This window comes from Musca autumnalis, unplaced genomic scaffold, assembly GCF_047663935.1.
Source record: "Musca autumnalis isolate F117 unplaced genomic scaffold, ASM4766393v1 scaffold_4, whole genome shotgun sequence".
NCBI classification, from domain to species: Eukaryota; Metazoa; Arthropoda; class Insecta; order Diptera; family Muscidae; genus Musca; species Musca autumnalis.
In genome coordinates, this window is record NW_027411977.1 from 54689393 (window position 1) to 54709504 (window position 20112).

A 20112-nucleotide genomic window follows, 5' to 3' on the forward strand; every position below is an offset into this window, starting at 1 on the left:
TTAGTTCTTTCTTTGAGCATAGGTTTGAATTTTCCGTGGTTTGGCCAGAAATCAAGAAAGAACACAAAAAAACTTGTAAACTTCAACACATTTTTCTCATTTTTTTATATTACCACCAGCTTCCACGAAAATTATTTGTTATGGTCCATATTATGAGATCGTAGCTAAAACACTTCGATATATATAAATGTATTCATATTTTATGAAATATATTAACAGTTCGCGACTTATTAAATGGTGAACCTCAACTTCAACGATTGTAAAACTTTTTTGAATATTACCATATACCCTCAGCCTATGTGAATTAAAACTTTCATCTACGACACAATTGTTGAACTTTTGTGGGGGAGGTAACATAAAGAGAAGATCGATATCGGCCATTTTATAAGTTAAAGTAAATTTGGACAAAATATTAGGAGATCCAACGTTTGGATAAATTTGGTTGCCCCGTTCAAGGTATATCGTACATACCATTTTAGTGAAATTTTTTAAATATTGGAGGAAAGTACAGGAAGTTGTTGCCAATCTTCGAACTGAAACTAAGTTTGGACACCTTTTGGGCAGTTTTTTCCAGAAGTATGGACTTGCTCCAGAAAAAGCATTTACCGTCGTAATTGATGCAGCGAATGCAAGTTGCTTCAACAGAAATCAAAGTGATTCGAAAGTAGGTCTTAAAGTGAATTTATCCAAAATTTTGTGTGGGAGGTACCCGAACGAGTGGACAAATGTAGTCCATATTCAAACCTGATATACATATGGCAGATGCATTAGGTCACCCCCTTTAAAGTTATCGTTTGGACAAAATATTACGAAGGCCAAATTTTGGACCGAGTCTGCAGAACCGTTCAAGAGTTATCTTGCGCTCCAACCACTAAACACGGTTTTTTTGTAATTTTTCAGGCTATTTGCTCAGGAAGTATAGACTTGCCCCAGATGAAACTTATACCGTCGTATGGTGGGCGGTGAATACAAGTTGCTACAACAAAAATTAAAGCGATTCGTGAACAGGTCCTAAACTGAACTTTTCGAAATTTTGTGTGGGAGGTACCCGAAGCAGTGGACCGATTGAATCCATATTGGAACCTCATCTAAGACTGGTAGAAATTTCATGATGTGCATAGAATGGACCAAATTGGTTACTTCCTTAAAGAGTTATCGTGAGCACAAATTTTCCGAACATTTCCGAACTATTGTGAGGGAGGTACCGGAAGAAGTGGACCGATATAACCCATCTTCGAACTTAAACTAAGTTTGGACAAAATATTACGAAAGCCAAATTTTGGACCAAATCGGCTCATCCGTTCGAGAGTTATCGTGCGCTCCAGCCAGCCAGCCAGACAGACGGACGGACATTGACTCCAAATTGTCTGAAACACATTTCGTCCAAAAATACTTGGCGTCTAAAACCATTATTTCGATGAGGCGCATTTTGCCCGTATGAAAGTTTATATACCCTCGTTAGCAAAAATGCTGAGGGTATAAATATTAAGTTACAGTGTTTTATTTATTAATGCACTTAAAACTAGAAAATAGTTTTTCATGATCGAGTCTCTCAAATAAAACGCTTGCCTTTTAATATTGTCACAACTTTTAATTCAAATACAAGTAACTTAATTTTTTTTATTATTTTTTATTTTATTTTGTTTTGCTCTCTGCTGGATTTGATCGTGCGATCTTCCGATTTGAAGCCGAACACACTAAACATTATGCCACGCGTACGATCATAATTGATAAAGTAGTTATATTCGTTTACATTACTTTGTAATGGGTTACATAATGACTAACGGCCCCGAATTTTTGCTTTGTATGTTTTTAATATTTTATTAAAACAACTTAAATTAATTAGTGGTTGTTAGGGTTTAGCTAGTCCCAAAGAAATTCTCGATCAGCGTACTTCTTTGGACACGTATCTATTTGAGGGAACTATTGGGACTTGGGTATAAAATGTTGTTTTTTTTTTAAACAAGGGAACTGATGAGGATCTGAGGCAAGATCAAAAATTGTAGCTTTCCTTGCGCTATCCCTTGGTCATCATCAATTTCCACTAATAAATTAAAGTTGTTTTAATAAAATATTACAACAGCGACTATAAGATTAAGTCTGACTGTTAAAAAAAAAAAAAACAAAATAAATCCTACGAGGGCGGTTCGGAAACTTCTTAGCCTATCAATGAAAGAGAATAGTTAGTTTTTCAAAAATATTTTTATTTTTCAATATAATCTCCTGAAACTTCAATACACTTAGTCCAACGCTTTTCTAGCAATTCTATCCCTTGATTAAAATAGTTTTCCTCAAGGTCTTCAAAATAGTGGTTTACAACTGTAATTGCATCTTCATTTGAGGTAAAAAGCTTGACAGCAAGGAATTTTTTTAGATTTGGGAACAAGTAAAAGTCACTGGGAGCTAAATCAGGAGAATAAGGTGGGTGGTCAAGCAACTCGAACTTTAATTCGTTGATTTTAGCCATTGTTAAAACACTCTTGTGCGCTGGTGCGTTGTCTTGATGAAAAATTATTTTTTGTGTTGTAAGCCAGGACGTTTTTCTCGAATTTGTACATTTCATTGGTCCAAAAGGTTGCAATAAAACTCTGAATTTATTGTTTTACCCTTTTGCAGATAGTCAATCAATAAAATACCTTTGAAGTTCCAAAAAACCGTTGCCATAACCTTACCAGCCGATTGAATTGTTTTTGCCTTCTTTGGGGCACTTCCTCCAGCTTCATTTCATTGTTTGGATTGTTCTTTTGTCTCTGGAGTATAGTGGTGGATCCATGTCTCAACAACAGTTATGAAACGACGCTTAAAATCCATTTTATTTCGCTTAAAACGATCCAAACAAGCTTGAGAAATGTTCATTCCTATGCGTTTTTGATCGACTGTTAACAAATGCGGCACCCATCTTGCAGAAAGCTTTTTCATCTGTAGTTATTCATGCAAAATTAAATGGACTCGATCATTTGAGATGCCCATGATATTAGCAATTTCACGCACTTTTATTCGTCGATCATTCAATACCATATCATGCACTTTGGCTACAATTTCTGTTGGTGTTGCTGTTTTTGGACGTCCACTACGTGGTTCATCTTCAATGCTTGTACGACCACGTTTCATTCAGCAACCTAATTTTTTACTGTCCCGATAAACCTTTTTTATGTAAATATTTAATGACAGCACGCATTTCTAATTTTTCCATTGTAAAAAAATTGCGGATGCGTCTTTTTTGAACACCTGTTTCTACATGAAGGAGTTACCAGATCGAAACAAAATTTAACATGTGTTCATAACAGTGATGGAAGTTTCCAAAACACTTAACTTTTTTCTGTTTATACAGCGCTTTTTGTGCTAGGCTAAGAAGTTTCCGAACTGCCCTCGTATATATTTAAATGATAATGTATATTTTTGTCGCCGAAGGCTTCAAAATTCTGGGAAAATTAATTTTTGGGAAAAAGGAGTCCGGTTTTATAGCCGGTATTCGTTTTTTACATAGATGATAGTCTCAATTCACACAGGCTATGTCGGCTATGCTGACTTATACTTTTTACTTGTTTCGTTTTCATTTTATAGAACTTCTTCTTTTTCGAGAAAACGTTTAAGTGAGTGTTGAAACTCTTTTATGGAGAATATTTTTACATGATTGGCCTCTCTTGCTATAAATATGAACAAGATGAACTTTAGTGAACAATTATTTATTTCAATAACATATCGTCGGTGTCTCCATACGCCATTTTCCCGTTTCGAGATAATCGCATTTTAATGTTTGCGTCAAAACTGCTTGGAGACGACTTAAGAAAATATTTATATTTTTGACTTGAATTATTAATAATATTACATAGAATATATTTGCAAAATTTTAAAGGAACATCTGTGGAACATAAAATTATAGAAGATTTTTTTAAAAATAGAATTGTTGTCGATTTGTTCCATATCCACACTTATGACACAAATGTGAAATATTGTATATCACTAGACAGCGGAATTTTATGCAACACCTATTTTTGGTCCGATTAATGTCAAATTTTGAGACTGGGCATATTTGCATATGACATATTCAAAATTATGCAAAATGCATAAATTTGTGCATATGCAAAATTTATGCATTTTACATATTTTCTTATGCAACAAATATTTCAATAATAGGTACAAAAATGTTTGTGTGTACAATTTTTCTGTTTAAAATTATCTTCAGACAAGTCTATAAAATAGAGAAATGTATAACCACAGCCACAACCTTCAAAGTACCGAAAATCGGGAGGTATCGCTCTATGGGGGCTATATGAAGTCCTGAACATAAACTGACAAATTTAAGGTGGAAAGTTTTTTACCCCCAAGGAAGACGTAATACCAAATTTCAGCCGTTTCGGTGGGATATTGAGACCAGAACCTTCAAAATACTGAAAATCGGGAGGTACCGTTCTATGGGGGCTATATGAAGACATGGACCTATACCGACAAGTTTCAGGTGGAAAGTTTTATACCCACATCGAAGACAAAATGCCAAATTTCAGTCATTTCGGTGGGATATTGAGGCCACAACCTTCGAAATACCGAAAATCGGGAGGTACCATTTTACGAGGGATATATGAAGACGTAGACCTATACCGATAATTTTCAGGTGGAAAGTTTTATACCCCCAACGAAGACTTAATACCAAATTTTAACCACTTCGGAGGGATATTTTACTTATAACTAATTAATGATTATATGTGGCACAGAGTGTGAATATCCGACTACAAAACGTGAGTTCAACGTACACAGTCTGCAAACTAGTTTTTTGGGACCAAATGCCATGTATTATAGATAAGCAGTTAATATTCGTAAACTGGGCACATTCTGCAGAATGTTTAGCTACAAATCAGATGTTCAATCCCAGCAGAGGACAAAACAATTAGAAACCGGGTCAAGTTCGTCCGGGCCGAATTTTAATATCCTTCACCACACGTTGTAATAATAATATATAATTGTTTCATAAACATACCAGACGGGACAAGGGAGACTTCTCACATATCAATGAGTGCACCCCGATTCATATTAGCTCAGTGATATGGTACCTACAGTTTATCGTCGAGTCCGAACGGCATGTCCTAAGACACCACTTGTAGAGAAGTTTTACATGGCTGAAATACTGAGGAAATGTCGCTTACATTACTGAGGGGTTCTTTGCCACCGTTGAAAGGGGATGTGTCTTGTAACATATGTATATATTGTTACGGAATTAGGGTTTGAACTAAATCCCGTGTACACATTGTTTTATTCCCCGATACGATTTGTACCAAATAGAACATGGTTCGTCTTGGATTACGATTCTACAATGCTTTATTGACGTTATTCACTTCAGTTATTCACACAAGACTGTTTCTCTACTAGCACACAGCTAATACTCCAGTAAACACAAAGCCTTACTCTATTCAGGTTACTTCTTTACTGTTTAGTTTACACTTACGGTTTAAAACTCGCGGTTGATTATTCACTACTCACTCCCAGCTTTTCCTTCCCCGTATTTATATGTGCCCGCTGCTACATGGAATGTACTAGTCTCCTTGATCTAGGAGCTTCTACAATGCACATTGGTCTGAAATCCAATTTTTCTGGCCAAAACTATTTGTACGTCCTTTTTGTATTGATATTTAGTTTTATTTATAATTACTGTCACAACATATTAATTCAGAATTATTTTCACCCTGAATTTCCAAAAAACCGTTAAAATATATTAAACAGGGTGACCCCATTGTATGAGGTCTAAACTAAAACTTCGACCTATGTTCATAATTTTTAGTGCGAAGGGTTCATATCATCTAAGAGATCGAAATGCAAAATTACAACGAAATCGTCTTAAAAATACGGCTAAAATTGTCAAATTATCTTAAATTGGGGGTACCCTTGTATGGGGCCTATACCCCAACGTGGACCTATGTCGACAATTTTTGGTTGAAATATTCTCTGGACTCTGAAAATAAATCTTCTTCTATATTTCTGTAAGATAATTTGGCTAAAACTTTCAAAAACACTGACAATTGGAATGTACCTGCTATGGCTGGTATATGACAACGTGGACCTGTACCGAAAATTCTCGGCAAGAATGTTGCTTGTTCCCAGCGACGACTATTTATCGAATTTTACCCATTTCTGTAATATAATGTGGCTAAAACCTTCAAAGTTCAAATTGGGTGGTTCTATGGAGCCTATATCAAGACATGGACGTATACCGACAGTTCTCTGCGAAAATATTGTATATCTTCAGCGAAAACTATATATCGAATTTTACTCACTTCTGTAGGAAAATGCGACTTAGACCTTGAAATGCCGAAAATCTGTTCGTACCTTTCAAAACGTGGAACGATACTGGCAAATTTCTGGCGAAAAATTTTATTTTAGTAGAAATGTTCTTTAGCCTCTGGAAACACAAAATACCAAATAACAGTCAATTCGGAGAGATAGTCGGGCTAATACTTCCAAAATTATTTAAAGTGGAACAAATCATTGCGGTCAATCCTCTAGAGAATTTTAACAGCTACAACATTTTCTTTAGCCCCAATTCGATTTTTCTTGCGGTTTCCAAGAAAAATCGCGAAAACCTAAAATAAGCCTAAAAATAAGAATTTTGACCGCGATTTATTTAAAAATCCCTCCACAGATTTTTTTCTTGTTTTTGAATTTTTCTCACCTATGAACATTGCTGTTTCAAAGTCCGCAAAATACTTCCCAGGTGTATGCGGTTTTCAGTCATTGCATTGTTCCAATTTGAACTTCTATATCTCAATAACGGTAAAATCTACGAAATTATCATAAAGCTTACTCTTGTAGAGAATTTTCATAGCTACAATATTTTCTCTAGGCCCATTTCGATCGGACTTGCGGTTTCCAAGCAAACTCGTGAAAAGCTAAAAACCCCTAAAAATGTCAACTTGAATCGCGATTTATTTAAAAAGCGCTCCGGTGATGTTTTTTGATTTGTCTCATCTACGAACATTGTAGTTTCAGAATCCGCAAAAACTTCCCAGGTGTAAGCACCTTCCATTTAAAGTTGCTTCAAGAGCACCGTGACAATCAATTCGGAAGGCGTCACATTATATGGTGGCTATAACAACACGTGAACCTATGTATATAAATAATTTTTCCTATAATATTTTTTTGTCTCTGGTAACACAAAATACCAATTTACAACTAATTCGGAGGGCAAATCGGGCTGAAAAATTATTAAAGGTAATGTGTAATGTTATGTGGAGAGTAAACTAAAACGTGGATCTATATAAAAAATTTTTTGTAGAAAAGTTTTGTAGCCTCTGGAAACAAAAAATATCAAATTACAACCAATTAGGTGGTCAAATGGGGTTAATACCTTCAAAACTTCTTAGAGTAAGGGGGCTAAACCGAAACGTGAACCTACATATGAGGCGCTCAGCGCCAAAACGGCCTAACCCACATAGAAATGGTTCTGAGAAAAACGAAGTTGAAAGAAAACAAGTTTTTAAAATATTTTTATAATTTTTTTATTAATCATAAATACATATTAGTTGTAATATTTGTTTTAGGTTAATCATTAGGTATTAGTTTACATAGATAAAAACTGTTTTAATCATATATAAAAATAAAAAAATTGAAGTGGCTTAGGCCGTTTTGGCATCCATTTAAAAAAAATATATTGAGAGGAACTGAGGGTTAGGCCATTTTGTCTCCATTTATTAAAACAAAAGTTATGCAGATGAATAATAAAAATAGCTGTGAGCGTGTTAATTGATACATATTAATAAAAATTATTGGTCTTCTTCCTGGATATCTTCATCTTCGGCTCTCGAATTTGTTGTTAAATTATTATAAAATTCATGATTTACCCTTTGAGTTTCTGTAAATCCTTAAACTTTGCAGCTTTAATAAATCTTCCTCCCGGATAAAGCGGTTCCAATTCAAAATTTACGTACTTGCTGGAGTTCCTTTTTTAAATATTAACTTCTTGAAATAAAGCATTTATGTTTTTTGAATATTTGTATTGAATTATAAATGGCTTCGCATTTTGGAATCGAAGGCACTGAATCTTAAGCGACTCAACTTTTGAAGTCTTGTCTTCGGAGATTTTTCTGTTTGATACTAGTCTCTCAATTGAGGATATGCTTTATTTCATCTGTCGTCATCTTTACCAAGTGACATGGTTCCCTTTTTGCCGTGAGGATTGCACGATTCCAAATCATCAGGCGTAAAAGTGCCTTATAATATTTTTTTCCTTTTCAATGAGACCAAAATCTTGATCGCATGGTAGGCATAAATGGCCAGACAATAAAAATTTGTGGTCTATCCGTTCCACACAGAAGGCCGAATTATTGACCATGTATGTGCAAATATTGTTCATTCTTATGTTACGGTTTTGGCCACCACATTGATCGCGATACATTATTAACTTTTTACATTCTACATTGACGCCAGGTCGTAAGTCAACTTTATTACATAACCTTTGGTTTTTATTTACATATTCTTCTCGAAAATTTATTTTTATATTATTTTTCAAATATACTCCTCATTAAAACGTAACATGCGTTTTTGGCCTAACCCACACGCGTGTTTTTTATTTCAAGTATTCGATTTTGCCTATGTGGCTTAGGCCATTTTGGCGTCCACATTTTTTTTAAACTTTCAGTAAAGGAAAAACAGTTTACGGCATGTAGAATAACATAGGGTTAACCTATGCAATTGGGGATTTTTTTAGTATATATTACAAAAGGTTCCGGTTCGTCCAGCATAGTCAGTTCGGTTTTTTTGAAAATGTGGGTTAGGCCGTTTTGGCGCTGAGCGCCTCATATATAGCCCATTTTCAATAGCAAAAGTTCTACGGAACTACAATACTTTGGACCAATTTTTCAGCAGAAAACATCGAGTCACGTTCTTTGGTCATCGTTCTTATACCTTAACCGGATTCTTAATTTGTTTAATTTCTATTCGTAAAATTCTCAAATCACTCTCTTTAACCCCACTCTTCTTCCTCTTGCAGAATGACAGCAATGATGGCTTGGCGTTTTCTTCGTATACACATTCAAAATGAAATTACATTTACACTGTTCTACCCGTTAAAGAAACTGCGACAAATGAAATTGATCAGTATTATGCACAAATTTACTCGCAATGTTATTGAGAAACGACGTCAAGAGCTGGAAAATATGCTGGAGTCTAATGAAGAATCGGATGTTGGTAGCAAGAAACGTATGGCCCTCTTAGATCTTCTTTTACGGGCAACAATCGATGGTCAACCTTTAAGTGATGAGGATATACGTGAAGAAGTTGATACATTTATGTTTGAGGGTCATGACACTACAACATCGGCCTTAAGTTTTACATTATATTTGTTGGCACGTCATCCTCAAGTACAAAATAAATTATTAGCTGAAATACGCAACGTTTATCCCAACGAACAGCACCAGAAATTTACTCTAATGAATCTCAATGAACTGAAATACATGGAATGTGTGATTAAAGAAGTGCTTCGCTTGTATCCCTCGGTGCCGATAATAGCAAGAGAAATTGTAGAAGATTTTAAATATGGTATGATGTAATTTTAATTTGTTTTATGTGGAAAAGTAATTTACTTTTTTTCTTGTTCTTTCCTTTAGAACACTCAAAACTTGGTAGTGGTGTTATACCAGCTGGTACTGAATTTATGGTATCCCTCTATGGTATGATGCGTAATCCTAACCGATTTCCCGATCCTTTGGAATTTCGTCCCGAACGTCATCAAGAACTAGATAGCAATAGTAGTTTTACTTTTGTGCCCTTTAGTGCGGGGCCACGTAATTGCATTGGCCAAAAGTTTGCCATGTATGAAATGAAAGTTATTTTGGTCAAAATATTACACCGCTATGAACTTTTACCAATGGGCGAGGATATTGCACCTATTATGAATATTGTAATGCGTTCAGATACTGGCATGCAGCTGGGGATGAAAGAAAGGAAGAATGAAAATTGCACGTGATATTTAGGATTATTCAAGTTGGGAAAACTCGGGGGTATTCAAATTGGGACGTACATATATTATTAAAATTATTTTATTGAGATTCTATAAAGGTAAAACGTATGAATCAGAGGCAAGAACGTGTGATACCGCAGTATACCTATGCACTTTGAAGTAAATAAGTAAAAAAGTGTTTTAGTCGCATTCACAAATACATACTTGTCTGGGGACATGGAAATGGGAAAAATTATGTAATTATAGGGCACATGAATGACACTGATAATAAATACACCTAAGCATTATTTTATAACTAAAAACGGTTGTTTTGCATTTTACAAATTGCCGTTGTAACAGCTTTTCTTGTGCTGTGTTGTACCAAAATTCATATACCGGCGAGTTAAACGATTTTGAGATGTGTGTCCGCCCGCCCATTAAAAATTTTAATCAAACTTACTTACTTGGCCCATTACAGAACATTTTTTCCATAAGCCGAACTAAGAAAATATGTCCAATTCTCTCTCACGGTGCTCTTGAATCAAATTTAAATGGAAGGTGCTTACACCTGGGAAGTTTTTGCGGATTCTGCAACTACAATGTTCATAGATGAGCAAAATCAAAAAACAAAAAAATCGCCGGAGCGCTTTTTAAATAAATCGCGATTTAAGTTGAAATTTTTCGGGGTTGTTTAGGTTTTTGCGATTTTGCTTAAAAACCGCAAGTCCTATCAAAATGGGAATGAAGAACATGTTGTAGCTATCAAAATTCTCTACAAGATTGACCTTAATGATATTTTCGTAGGTTTTACAACTTTTGAGATATAGAAGTTGAAATTGGTACAATTCAAATTCAATTCAATTCTGTATCGTCTCCTTATAAAACAATGTCATGACTGCAATTTCCCAACTTAAACCTACATATCTAAAAAGTGATACAACCTAGGAAAGATTACATAAGCCAGTATTGTAGAGAATTTTCACAGCTATAAGATTTTCTCGAGTCCCATGCCGATAAGACTTGCCGTATTCAAGCAAAATCGCGAAACCCTAACAAAAAAACCTAAAAATGTAAACTGAGCTTTTTTTATCGTAAAAATGGTACAGCCTGAGAACAAGTCATAAACGTCAATCGTGTAGAGAATTTTCACAGCTACAACATTTTCTTTAGCTCCATTTCGATTGGATTTGCGGTTTCCAAGCAAAATCGTGAAAACCTAAAAAAACCTAAAAACGTGAATTTTGACCGCGATTTATTTAAAAATCCCTCCGGCGATTTTTTCTTGTTTTTGGATTTTTCTCATCTATGAACATTGCTGTTTTAGAATTCACAAAAACTTCACCTGTGTAAGCGGTTTTCATTAAAACTTAGTTAAGGCGCACCCTTCATGACATTGTTTTATACAGTCAGTGCATTGTCCCAATTTGAACTTCAATATCTCAAAAATGGTAAAACCTACGAAAATACCGTAAAGGTCATTCAAAGTCGTGAAAACCTAAACAACCCCTAAACATTTCAACTTGAATCGCGATTTATTTAAAAAGCGCTCCGGCTTTTTTTTATTTTTCTCATCTATGAACATTGCATTTTCAGAATCCGCAAAAACTTCCCAGGTGTAAGCACCTTCCATTTAAATTTATTTCAAGAGCACCGGGCTCTGTTAGTTGCTTCGCTTTTTGGAATACCGCGTCTTTCTATCTCTTTTTCCACTTGTTCGCTCCATCGCAGCCTTGGCCTGCCAGTTCTGCGTGTACCGCCACGTGGCCCGTATTTATAGCCCTTTTTAGCGGGTTCATCATCGCTTATCGCTGTGTAGCAGATACAGTTCGTGGTTCTTACGACGTCGATATTCACCGTCAACGCAGATTGGCCCGTAGATCTTTCGAAGAATTTTTCTCTCAAACACACCAAGCACTGCCTTATCTGCTTGCGCAAGTACCCAGGATTCAGAGCCAAACATTAGCACGGGAAGCATCAGTGTTTTATAAAGCGTTGTTTTTGTTTGACGGGATGTGGCTTTGTTTTTGAACTGCTTACTTAAGCCAAAGTAGCATCTGTTGGCCAATACAATTCTTTTTTTATTTCACAGGTGATGTTGTTTGTTGTGTTTACGACGGTGCCGAAGTAGACGAATTTTTTACTACCTCAAAGTTATAGGTACCAAATTCCACTGTTGGTCCGACCACTATTGACGTATGGCGCGTCGACACCATACACTTTGTCTTTTCGCCGTTTACTGCCAGACCCTTTTTTGCTGATTCTACTTTGACCTTCTTAAAGGTATGAGTTACTTCCTTTACTGACCTACCATGATGTCAATGTCATCGATCGTCAGTTAAAATAGGAAAGAACCTCTCCGAAGGGTTTGGTACCAAAAGAGGTTTCAGACAAGGTGATGGCCTCTCGTGTGATCTTTTCAACATTGAGGTGCGAAGGTGAAAAAAAGTAGCACAATATATACAAACAGCCACATGTTACTTGCTTATGCCGATGACATTGACATCATAGGTCGATTGCTGTTTTCAAATTTAAAAACAACAACTTTAAAGTGGGATGTATTTAAAATTACTTAGTTGAATTCGCTTTTAAACGAATTCATCAGTCACATTTATTCTTGATCTCGAGTCGTCATAAAATTGGGGAAGGGTTCTCTGTTTCAATACAAACAACTAAGAGAACTGATGAGTCCATCCCCTAAAGTAATTAATTTTAACTACATCCCACTTTAAACTTGTTGTTTTTAAATTTGAAAACAACAAATATGAGATTAAGCTTGACTTTCCTACAAATAGTAAGTGTTGCATTTATATTTAAAAATTGTATATGCGAATTTTATAACCAACCACTTAGTTTTTTAACAACAAACTAAAATAGTGTATGTACATACAAAAGGTGGTTGTTGTGCGAAGGGAAATTTGTTTCCGTTAAGGGCATCACAGAATTACGCAATATTTTGCAACAAAAAATTTAAAAGTAGTATAAGATGTGCATAATTAGGGATAAACCTTTAAAAGTGGTTTGTGCGGGATCTTTTTCAATATTTGTCATTAATAGGCAAATAATAATAGAAAAATGTTTAGTCACTAATAGGCAAATAATAGGCATCATCTAAATGGAAGGGCTAAAACATCGATGTCTCATTGGTATTCTAATTGTTCCACTATAGATCAATAAAACTCCTGGTGGAGGGTATACAAATTTTGACCCGGCCGAAATTGAAGCCATTCCCAGCAAAAAAAGTCCTGCCAAAATAATAGGTTTTCATATTACTTTTTGGTAGTCGTAACTACTTACAAAACCCCCTACTAACCCATTATTTCAACAAGGGCATGTCGCACTGAATAACTAGTTATATTATGACCAATATAACCACTAGAATAACTAGTTATTTCATGGCCACTGGAAGCTGAAAAATAAGCTATAAGTTAAAAAATTATATTTTCTTTTTTTAGAATAGTTGAGGTGGAATTTGTTTTCAATTTCAACACACTTCATTTTTATACCCTCCACCATAGGATGGGGGTATATTAAGTTTGTCACTACGTTTGTAACTACTCGAAATAATCATTGTAGACCCCACAAAGTATATATATTCTTGATCAGCGTCCAATTCTACATCGATATAGCCATGTCCGTCCGTCTGTCCGTCTGTCCGTCTGTCCGTCTGTGGAAATCACTCTAGCGTCCGAACGGATTGACGTAGGTTGATGAAATTTTGGGAAAATGTGTTATATTTACGTAGGACTTTTGGTATTGAAAGCGGGCTATGTAGGTCCACGCTTTCGTATAGCCCCCATACAAAATGACGCGTGACGCGTCGTCGTTTTAAGGAATTTTTAAGATATTTCGCCCATTTTACCACCGAATTGGTTGTAATTTGGTACTTTGTGTCTCCAGAGGGCAAAAAATATTCCTACCAAAGTTGGGTTATATAGGTCCACGTTTTGGTATAGCCCCCATATAAGGCCCCATATAAAGTACGCGTCATTTTAATATATTTTGAATGTATTAGACTCATTTGACAACAGAATTGGTTGTAATTTGGTATTTTGTGTCTCCAGAGGCCAGAAAACATTCCTACCAAAGTTGCGTTATATAGGTCCACGTTTTGGTATAGCCCCCATATAAGACCCCTTATAAAGTACGCGTCATTTTAATAGATTTTGAATGTATTAAACCCATTTGACCAAAGAATCGGTTGTAACTTTGTATTTTGTGTTTCCAGAGGCTAAGAAACATTTCTACCATAAAATGATTATATAGGTCCACGTGTTGATATAGCCCCCATAATACAATATCTCCCGATTTTCGATATTTTGAACGTTTTAGCCTCATTATCACACCGATATGGCTGAAATTTGGTATTTAGTCTTCTTTAGGCGTATAAAACTTTCCCCCAGAAATTTGTAGGTATAGGTCCACGACATCATATAGCCCCCGTAGAATGGTACCTTCCGAATTTCGGTATTTTGAAGGTTGTGGCCACATTAATCCACCGAAATGGCTGAAATTTGTGGTGGAGGGTATAAAAAGTTCGGCCCGACCGAACTTAACGCTTTTCTTACTTGTTTTTATTTTATTTTTTACTGCGCCATCTCCCGGATTTGAACACACGAACTTCTGCTTTGTAGCCCAACACACTACACACTCGGCCACACACACGAACATTAAGGGTTCTTTAATGACTTACATGTGCACCAACAACTGTTCTTTGTTTTTTTTTAACAAAAAACACACGACCGGCGCGCCGGTGAGCGTTGAACACACAACCCTCGGATTTGTAGTCGGACACACAAGCTCTGTGCCACCGTACTCATTACTTAGTAATGAGTAATATAAGTAGTTATTTTTGTATACATTACTTTGTAATGGGTTGCATAATGACTAACGGATCCAAAGTTGTGCTTGGTTCTTACTTGTCTGTCGGCTGGACCGATTTGGATAATTCTTTTTGTAAAATGTTCGCCATAACCCGCCTTTGGTTTTTATGCAAAGAAAATTTTACCACGCCCACTTTTTTCAATTTGTATCTTTTTTACAAAAACTACTGAACTATTTTGTTCTGAAAATGTCAAGGAATATACAGTGATGGCCCCCGGTTAAAATGGGCTACAAATTTTGTTGAATTTCGGAGGAGGCGGGTTACTTCTCCTACACCCCACTTCTTTAAAAATTCTATATTTACAATAATTACGAGTTCATAGGTTTAGAAATTAATTTGCGAGACAATTGAGGTTGTGTCTCCGATGTTACCTACTAAGTTGGGACCCAAAAATGGTTTTAGACCCCAAGTATGTTTGGACGAAATCCGTTTCAGACAATTTGGATTTGATGTAGCCATGTTCGGATTAGGACATGCTCTCGAACAGCACACATTCAGCGGCGTAGAGTCTGTGTGCTGAAACACGATTTTCGTATGCTTTGACTTTTGACTTAAAGCCGGAAGAACATGCAACTTAATGAATTAAGCCAGAAATCCTCTTATGTGACGAGACCTTAATCCATATTTTTGTCGGCATGTTCAAATATCCAAAAAGTGTTTCCATTCACATGGACTGAGGGTATATCTCTGTCGGCAAAGCCGACTGATACTTTATTACTTGTTTTTTTTTTTTTAATAATATATGGCCAATACTGCTGAAAAAAATTTCATGAAATTTGAAGCAAAATCTCAAGGTGTGCCGTTGTTATGTATATTTAATGATTTTCGGAGCAGGTGGGGTGCCTTCCCCACGCATTTCTGTTAAACGCTATATGTATAAGCCAAACCTTGATTATATCTGTTTCATCATTAATTTTGGTAGGCAATGGGGTAGTGTGTATTCTAGGTACATATTTGGAGCCAAAATACCAGACCACACCCATTTTTATACCCTACACCACTATGTGGGGAGGGTATTATAAGTTGGTTTTGCCCAAAAAGTTTGCAACGCATCGAAATAATGGTCGTAGACCCATACTTATATATACCAAAATGAATGTCTCGACGAGCTGAGTCGATCTGGCTATGTGTGTCCGTCCGTAAGTCTGTCCATCTAAACCTTGTAATCACGCTACAGGTCGCAATTTTGATCGGATCGTCACGAAATTTTGGGTGTTGATGGGGGTCCCGTAGGGGAAGAAGCCTATTGATTTTGGTGATGGTCGGATAATAATTAGGGGTCGGAATGAACAAAAAAGTAATTGGGAGAAAAAGTCTACATTTTATTCCAAAGCAAATATCTCAGCGTCTATAAGGGGTATATAAAAAGCAAAACTCGGGAAATGAACGTAGAAAATATCACATTTGAAACGATGTAACGTAGGTTGTCGTAGGTGGTCACACAACGAAGATATCGCAATATTCACTAATAGAACCCAACTTTTCATTTTTGCGATTTTAATAATAATGATGGATATCACACCTTTAGTTGGGACCCTCTAAAAGCAAAGCCTGACTAAGAAAGTAGAAAATCCCGTCTTTAAAATTATGCAAATTAGGTTGGCGTAGGTGGTCACATCGACGCCTCCAAACAATAGTATGCTAAGTCGACTTAGCATGTTTTCAAGTTCTTTACATTTTTATATTTAACGTCCTTTAACTTAAATTCTGTAAAATTTTGGTAATGATCGGACAATCCGAACAGAAGTTATAAACAAATATTTACTTAGCATAGTACTGAAGGTCAAAGAAATGTCCAAACTTTTAGAGCTTGTCCTGCAAAACTCGCTTTTCAGAATTAGCAAACCATTATTTGGAGGTGTCGAACGTCCTTTAACTTAAATTCTGTCTAATTTTGGTAATGATCGGTCAATCCGAACAGAAGTTATAAACAAATATTGACTTAGCATAGTACTGAAGTTCAAAAAAATTTCCAAACTTTGAGAGTAGTCAAATATAAAACTAAATATTGCAAATAATTTTCAGATCATCAAGCTTAACTCTAAACGAGAAAATTAACAAAAACTAAATATTAATTATTTTGGTTCAGTTCGCCTTAAGTCATTTTGTATAAAAGCCAGGTAGGTGAAAACTTTCGTATCTCCGTAAAAGAAATGTTTTCGAGTGAAAAGATTATGCACAGGGGTAGTGGTGTAGGGTATCACATAGTCGGTCCCGTACCGACTATAGCCTTTTCTTACTTGTTTTTAAATATGTAATATCTTAAAAACTGATGACCACGCCCATTCTTTTCAATATATTATTTTTTGAAAACAACTGAACCTAATTTCATGCAATTTTCAGAAAATGTTCAAGAATGTCGCGTGGTCCAAAATTCCCTTTGTTTATAGACGAATTACCCGGGGCTTATTCTTTTATAATCGCCACATTTGCTAAAGATATGAATGCATCTGCTTGTAAATTAATTTTCGAGACAACGGTGTTTGCGCCTCCGAATAAGAAAAACAATATATTTACAAATTTCCTTAAATGGTGAGATTCAACGGTCCATCAGCCATGAAAAACTAAAACATAATTCTCAATAAGCGGGAGAATTCGACATAACCATTTTTTTTAACTTTTATAATTAGATCGCTTCAGGATAAAGGCAGGGGTCACGGACGATTATAAATCCTAAACAGCATCAATGGGCGAAAAAATCTGACAGTCCGTAAGAGAAAATAAAGGTGACACACAAAATTTGTTGTTAAATTTAAAACCCTCCTCGTTTTGACAATGGACTGAAGAAAATACCAATTTTTGAATTGTCAAGCATAAAGTCCATAAAAAATTGTCATTAAATCTCATTATGAAGGGCCAGCAACGCGGACCGGGGTCTGCTAGTTATAAATAAAATTAAATTATTTATTTATTTATTATTTTTTTTTTGAAATAGAGTGTGAAAGGTTGAGTATACCCTCGTTAGCCTAAAGGGAGGAGAATATATCTATCCTATTTGGTTCCAGGAAAAACAGGTCACAACGCAACAACAGGCCTGCTCTGGTGTAAGTGTCTGACGTTTTAATCGAACCTTTGTTTAACCTATACTACTTCTAATAATATGTAATTTTTAATCACTATGTGAATTTGAACTTTACGATGATTAATCAGTTAATTATTATTTGCTGTTCTATAAAACATGCCTAACACCTGTTTATAGAATAGATATAAAAAGGTGGATTTTAATGTTTTTCTTTATTTAAAAATTAAAAATATCACAGTATACATATTTATGCTAAAGATCTCTTTTTCATTGCCAGCTGCATACCGTTAACGGAACGCAAAACAATGTTTACTGTCGGCTGTACAGGTTCACCCATTGGCAGAAGTTCAAAATTATGCAGAATTTTAGCCAGAGATAATTTCATTTCATACATTGCAAACTTTTGGCCAATACAGTTACGTGGCCCGGCGCTAAATGGTATGGAATTAAAATTATATTCTGGACTTATGTCGGCAAAACGTTCTGGTCTAAAAACTTCAGGATCTTTAATAAATTTAGGATCATTAAGAGCAAGAAAAATATTTAAGATAAATTCGGTGCCAGCTGGTATGGTACCATTGCCTATGCGGGAATGGGCTAAAATGGGAAAAGATGAGAAGGAAATATAAGAAATAAATTTAATTTTCAAGAATTCTCAAATTGCTCTTACTATAATGAAAATCAGTCTTTATTTCTCTTCCTATTATGGGTACAGCTGGATACATGCGCAACGATTCTCGTATAACCCATTCCATATATTTCATATCATTTAAATTCATTAATGTGAATGGTGTTGATAAATCACTGCCATAGACTTGATGAATTTCAGCTAAAAGTTTATTTTGTACTCGAGGATTTCTGGCCAATAAATAAAGGGTAAAACTGAGGGCCGTAGCAGTTGTGTCATGGCCTTCGAACATAAATGTATCGACTTCCTCTCGGATATCTTCATCTGTTAGCGGTTTGCCATCTATAGTCGACTGCAACAATACATCCAATAGAGCGGAACGTTTTTTGAAACCAACATCATTTTCAGTGCTGCTTTCGTCTGATTGTTGGCCGCTGCTTTTTAACAGGGTTTCACGTCTTTCTTCAATAACTTTTTTGGTAAAGTCACGCATTATCTTTATGAGTTGTATTTCACGTAGTTTCTTTCGTGGATGCAATATAGTGTAGACCAAGCTATTATTGAGATGTATTCTAACGAATTTCCAAGCAGATAATTCAGTCATTCTGAAATAATAAAAATATAGTACAAATTTGGAATATTTTGTTTTCATCAAGTTAAGAATATTTAACTCACTCGCTGACGGCCTTTGTATACAGGACATTTTCATTCGTTTGTGCATGAACCGGAGTACCCATGGCCGTTTCAGCAATGATATCCAGGGTATAACACGACATCAATGGATAAACATCAAATGCTGTCTTACCATCGGCCTTTGCTGCTAAATTGTCCATTAAAACTTTCGATTGGCGATTGAAAACTTGTAGAAAATCTTCTAATATTTTAAAATGGAATGCTGGGGTTATGATCTTACGACGTGAATGCCATTTTTTGCCATCGCTGAACAGCAGACCAACACCCAACCAATTCTTAAGCAAACCATATAACCTTTGTTTGGAAATGTGTGTACTACTGCTGAGAATTTGTTCATTTAGTTCTGCATCAGATGAACCAATTAGAAGACGATTGAAGGCCCATATACGCATTATTGAGCCATGTTTTTTCTTATATTCCTGTGAGACCTCATATGTATCTGCAATATATTCAATGTCATAAAGCTTATTTTCTTGTAATAATTTCGAAAAATAATATTACTTCTGGGATTGATTTTCAATATAAACTCCAAGCATCCCACTATGGGTATTGCCGTTGGCCCAGGTATGTTGCTGACAGCATCTCGTTTACTCTTTGTCGACTTATGCAATTGATATGCCCAACAAGTGAGGAAAAACAACACGAATGCCAACAAATACATCCTTTCCAATGAAAATCAAATCTTAACTAAGCTACGCAAACTGCAAGCAATCGAAATGAACTCCCCAAATGGACTGCATGCTAATCTAATCGTGTCACATTTAGCTAATTTAAATGTTAATCTATTATTTAATATTCTATAGTCAAGAAATATGAATTTGAAGTTGTATTTGAACGCCATAAATGATATTTAAAAATAACTTCTAAGTAAATATTAAGGTGAAATAGCGCTTTTCGAGTACGCAGAAAACATTTGTTCTAACGCTGTTTTTTTGGCAGCATTATCTTGTAAATATATTGCT

The 20112-nt window shown here is 35.5% G+C and overlaps 2 protein-coding genes across 3 annotated transcripts in view; one reads left to right on the forward strand and one right to left on the reverse strand.

Annotated features, from left to right (window-relative positions):
* Nucleotides 1-10248, forward strand: part of LOC141400765 (cytochrome P450 4d8-like) — a 30214-nt gene extending 19966 nt beyond the window's left edge. For both annotated transcript variants that reach the window (XM_073980250.1, XM_073980252.1), the window contains exons 3-4: nucleotides 8978-9525; nucleotides 9594-10248. In XM_073980250.1, coding sequence (XP_073836351.1) covers nucleotides 8978-9525; nucleotides 9594-9952 — 907 coding nt within the window. In that variant the 3' untranslated portion in view covers nucleotides 9953-10248. The remainder of the gene's footprint in view (nucleotides 1-8977; nucleotides 9526-9593) is intronic.
* Nucleotides 10249-10385: 137 nt separating this feature from the next.
* On the reverse strand, nucleotides 10386-19899 carry LOC141402953 (cytochrome P450 4d8-like). The gene is made up of 3 exons (XM_073985080.1): nucleotides 19135-19899; nucleotides 18500-19103; nucleotides 10386-18411 (listed from the first exon to the last, which is right to left on the reverse strand). The coding sequence occupies exons 1-3, from the start codon at nucleotides 19540-19542 to the stop codon at nucleotides 18077-18079; spliced, it is 1347 nt and encodes a 448-aa protein (XP_073841181.1). The 5' UTR covers nucleotides 19543-19899; the 3' UTR covers nucleotides 10386-18076.
* Nucleotides 19900-20112: the final 213 nt, after the last annotated feature.

Coding starts and splice junctions, on each gene's coding strand:
- LOC141402953 (XM_073985080.1), bottom strand. CDS start 19,542: ATGCGTATATGGGCCTTCAATCGTCTTCTAATTGGTTCATCTGATGCA. Junction 19,104..19,134: donor TGTATACAAAGGCCGTCAGC/GAGTGAGTTAAA, acceptor AACTTGATGAAA/ACAAAATATTCCAAATTTGT. Junction 18,412..18,499: donor AAAGACTGATTTTCATTATA/GTAAGAGCAATT, acceptor ATTCCCGCATAG/GCAATGGTACCATACCAGCT.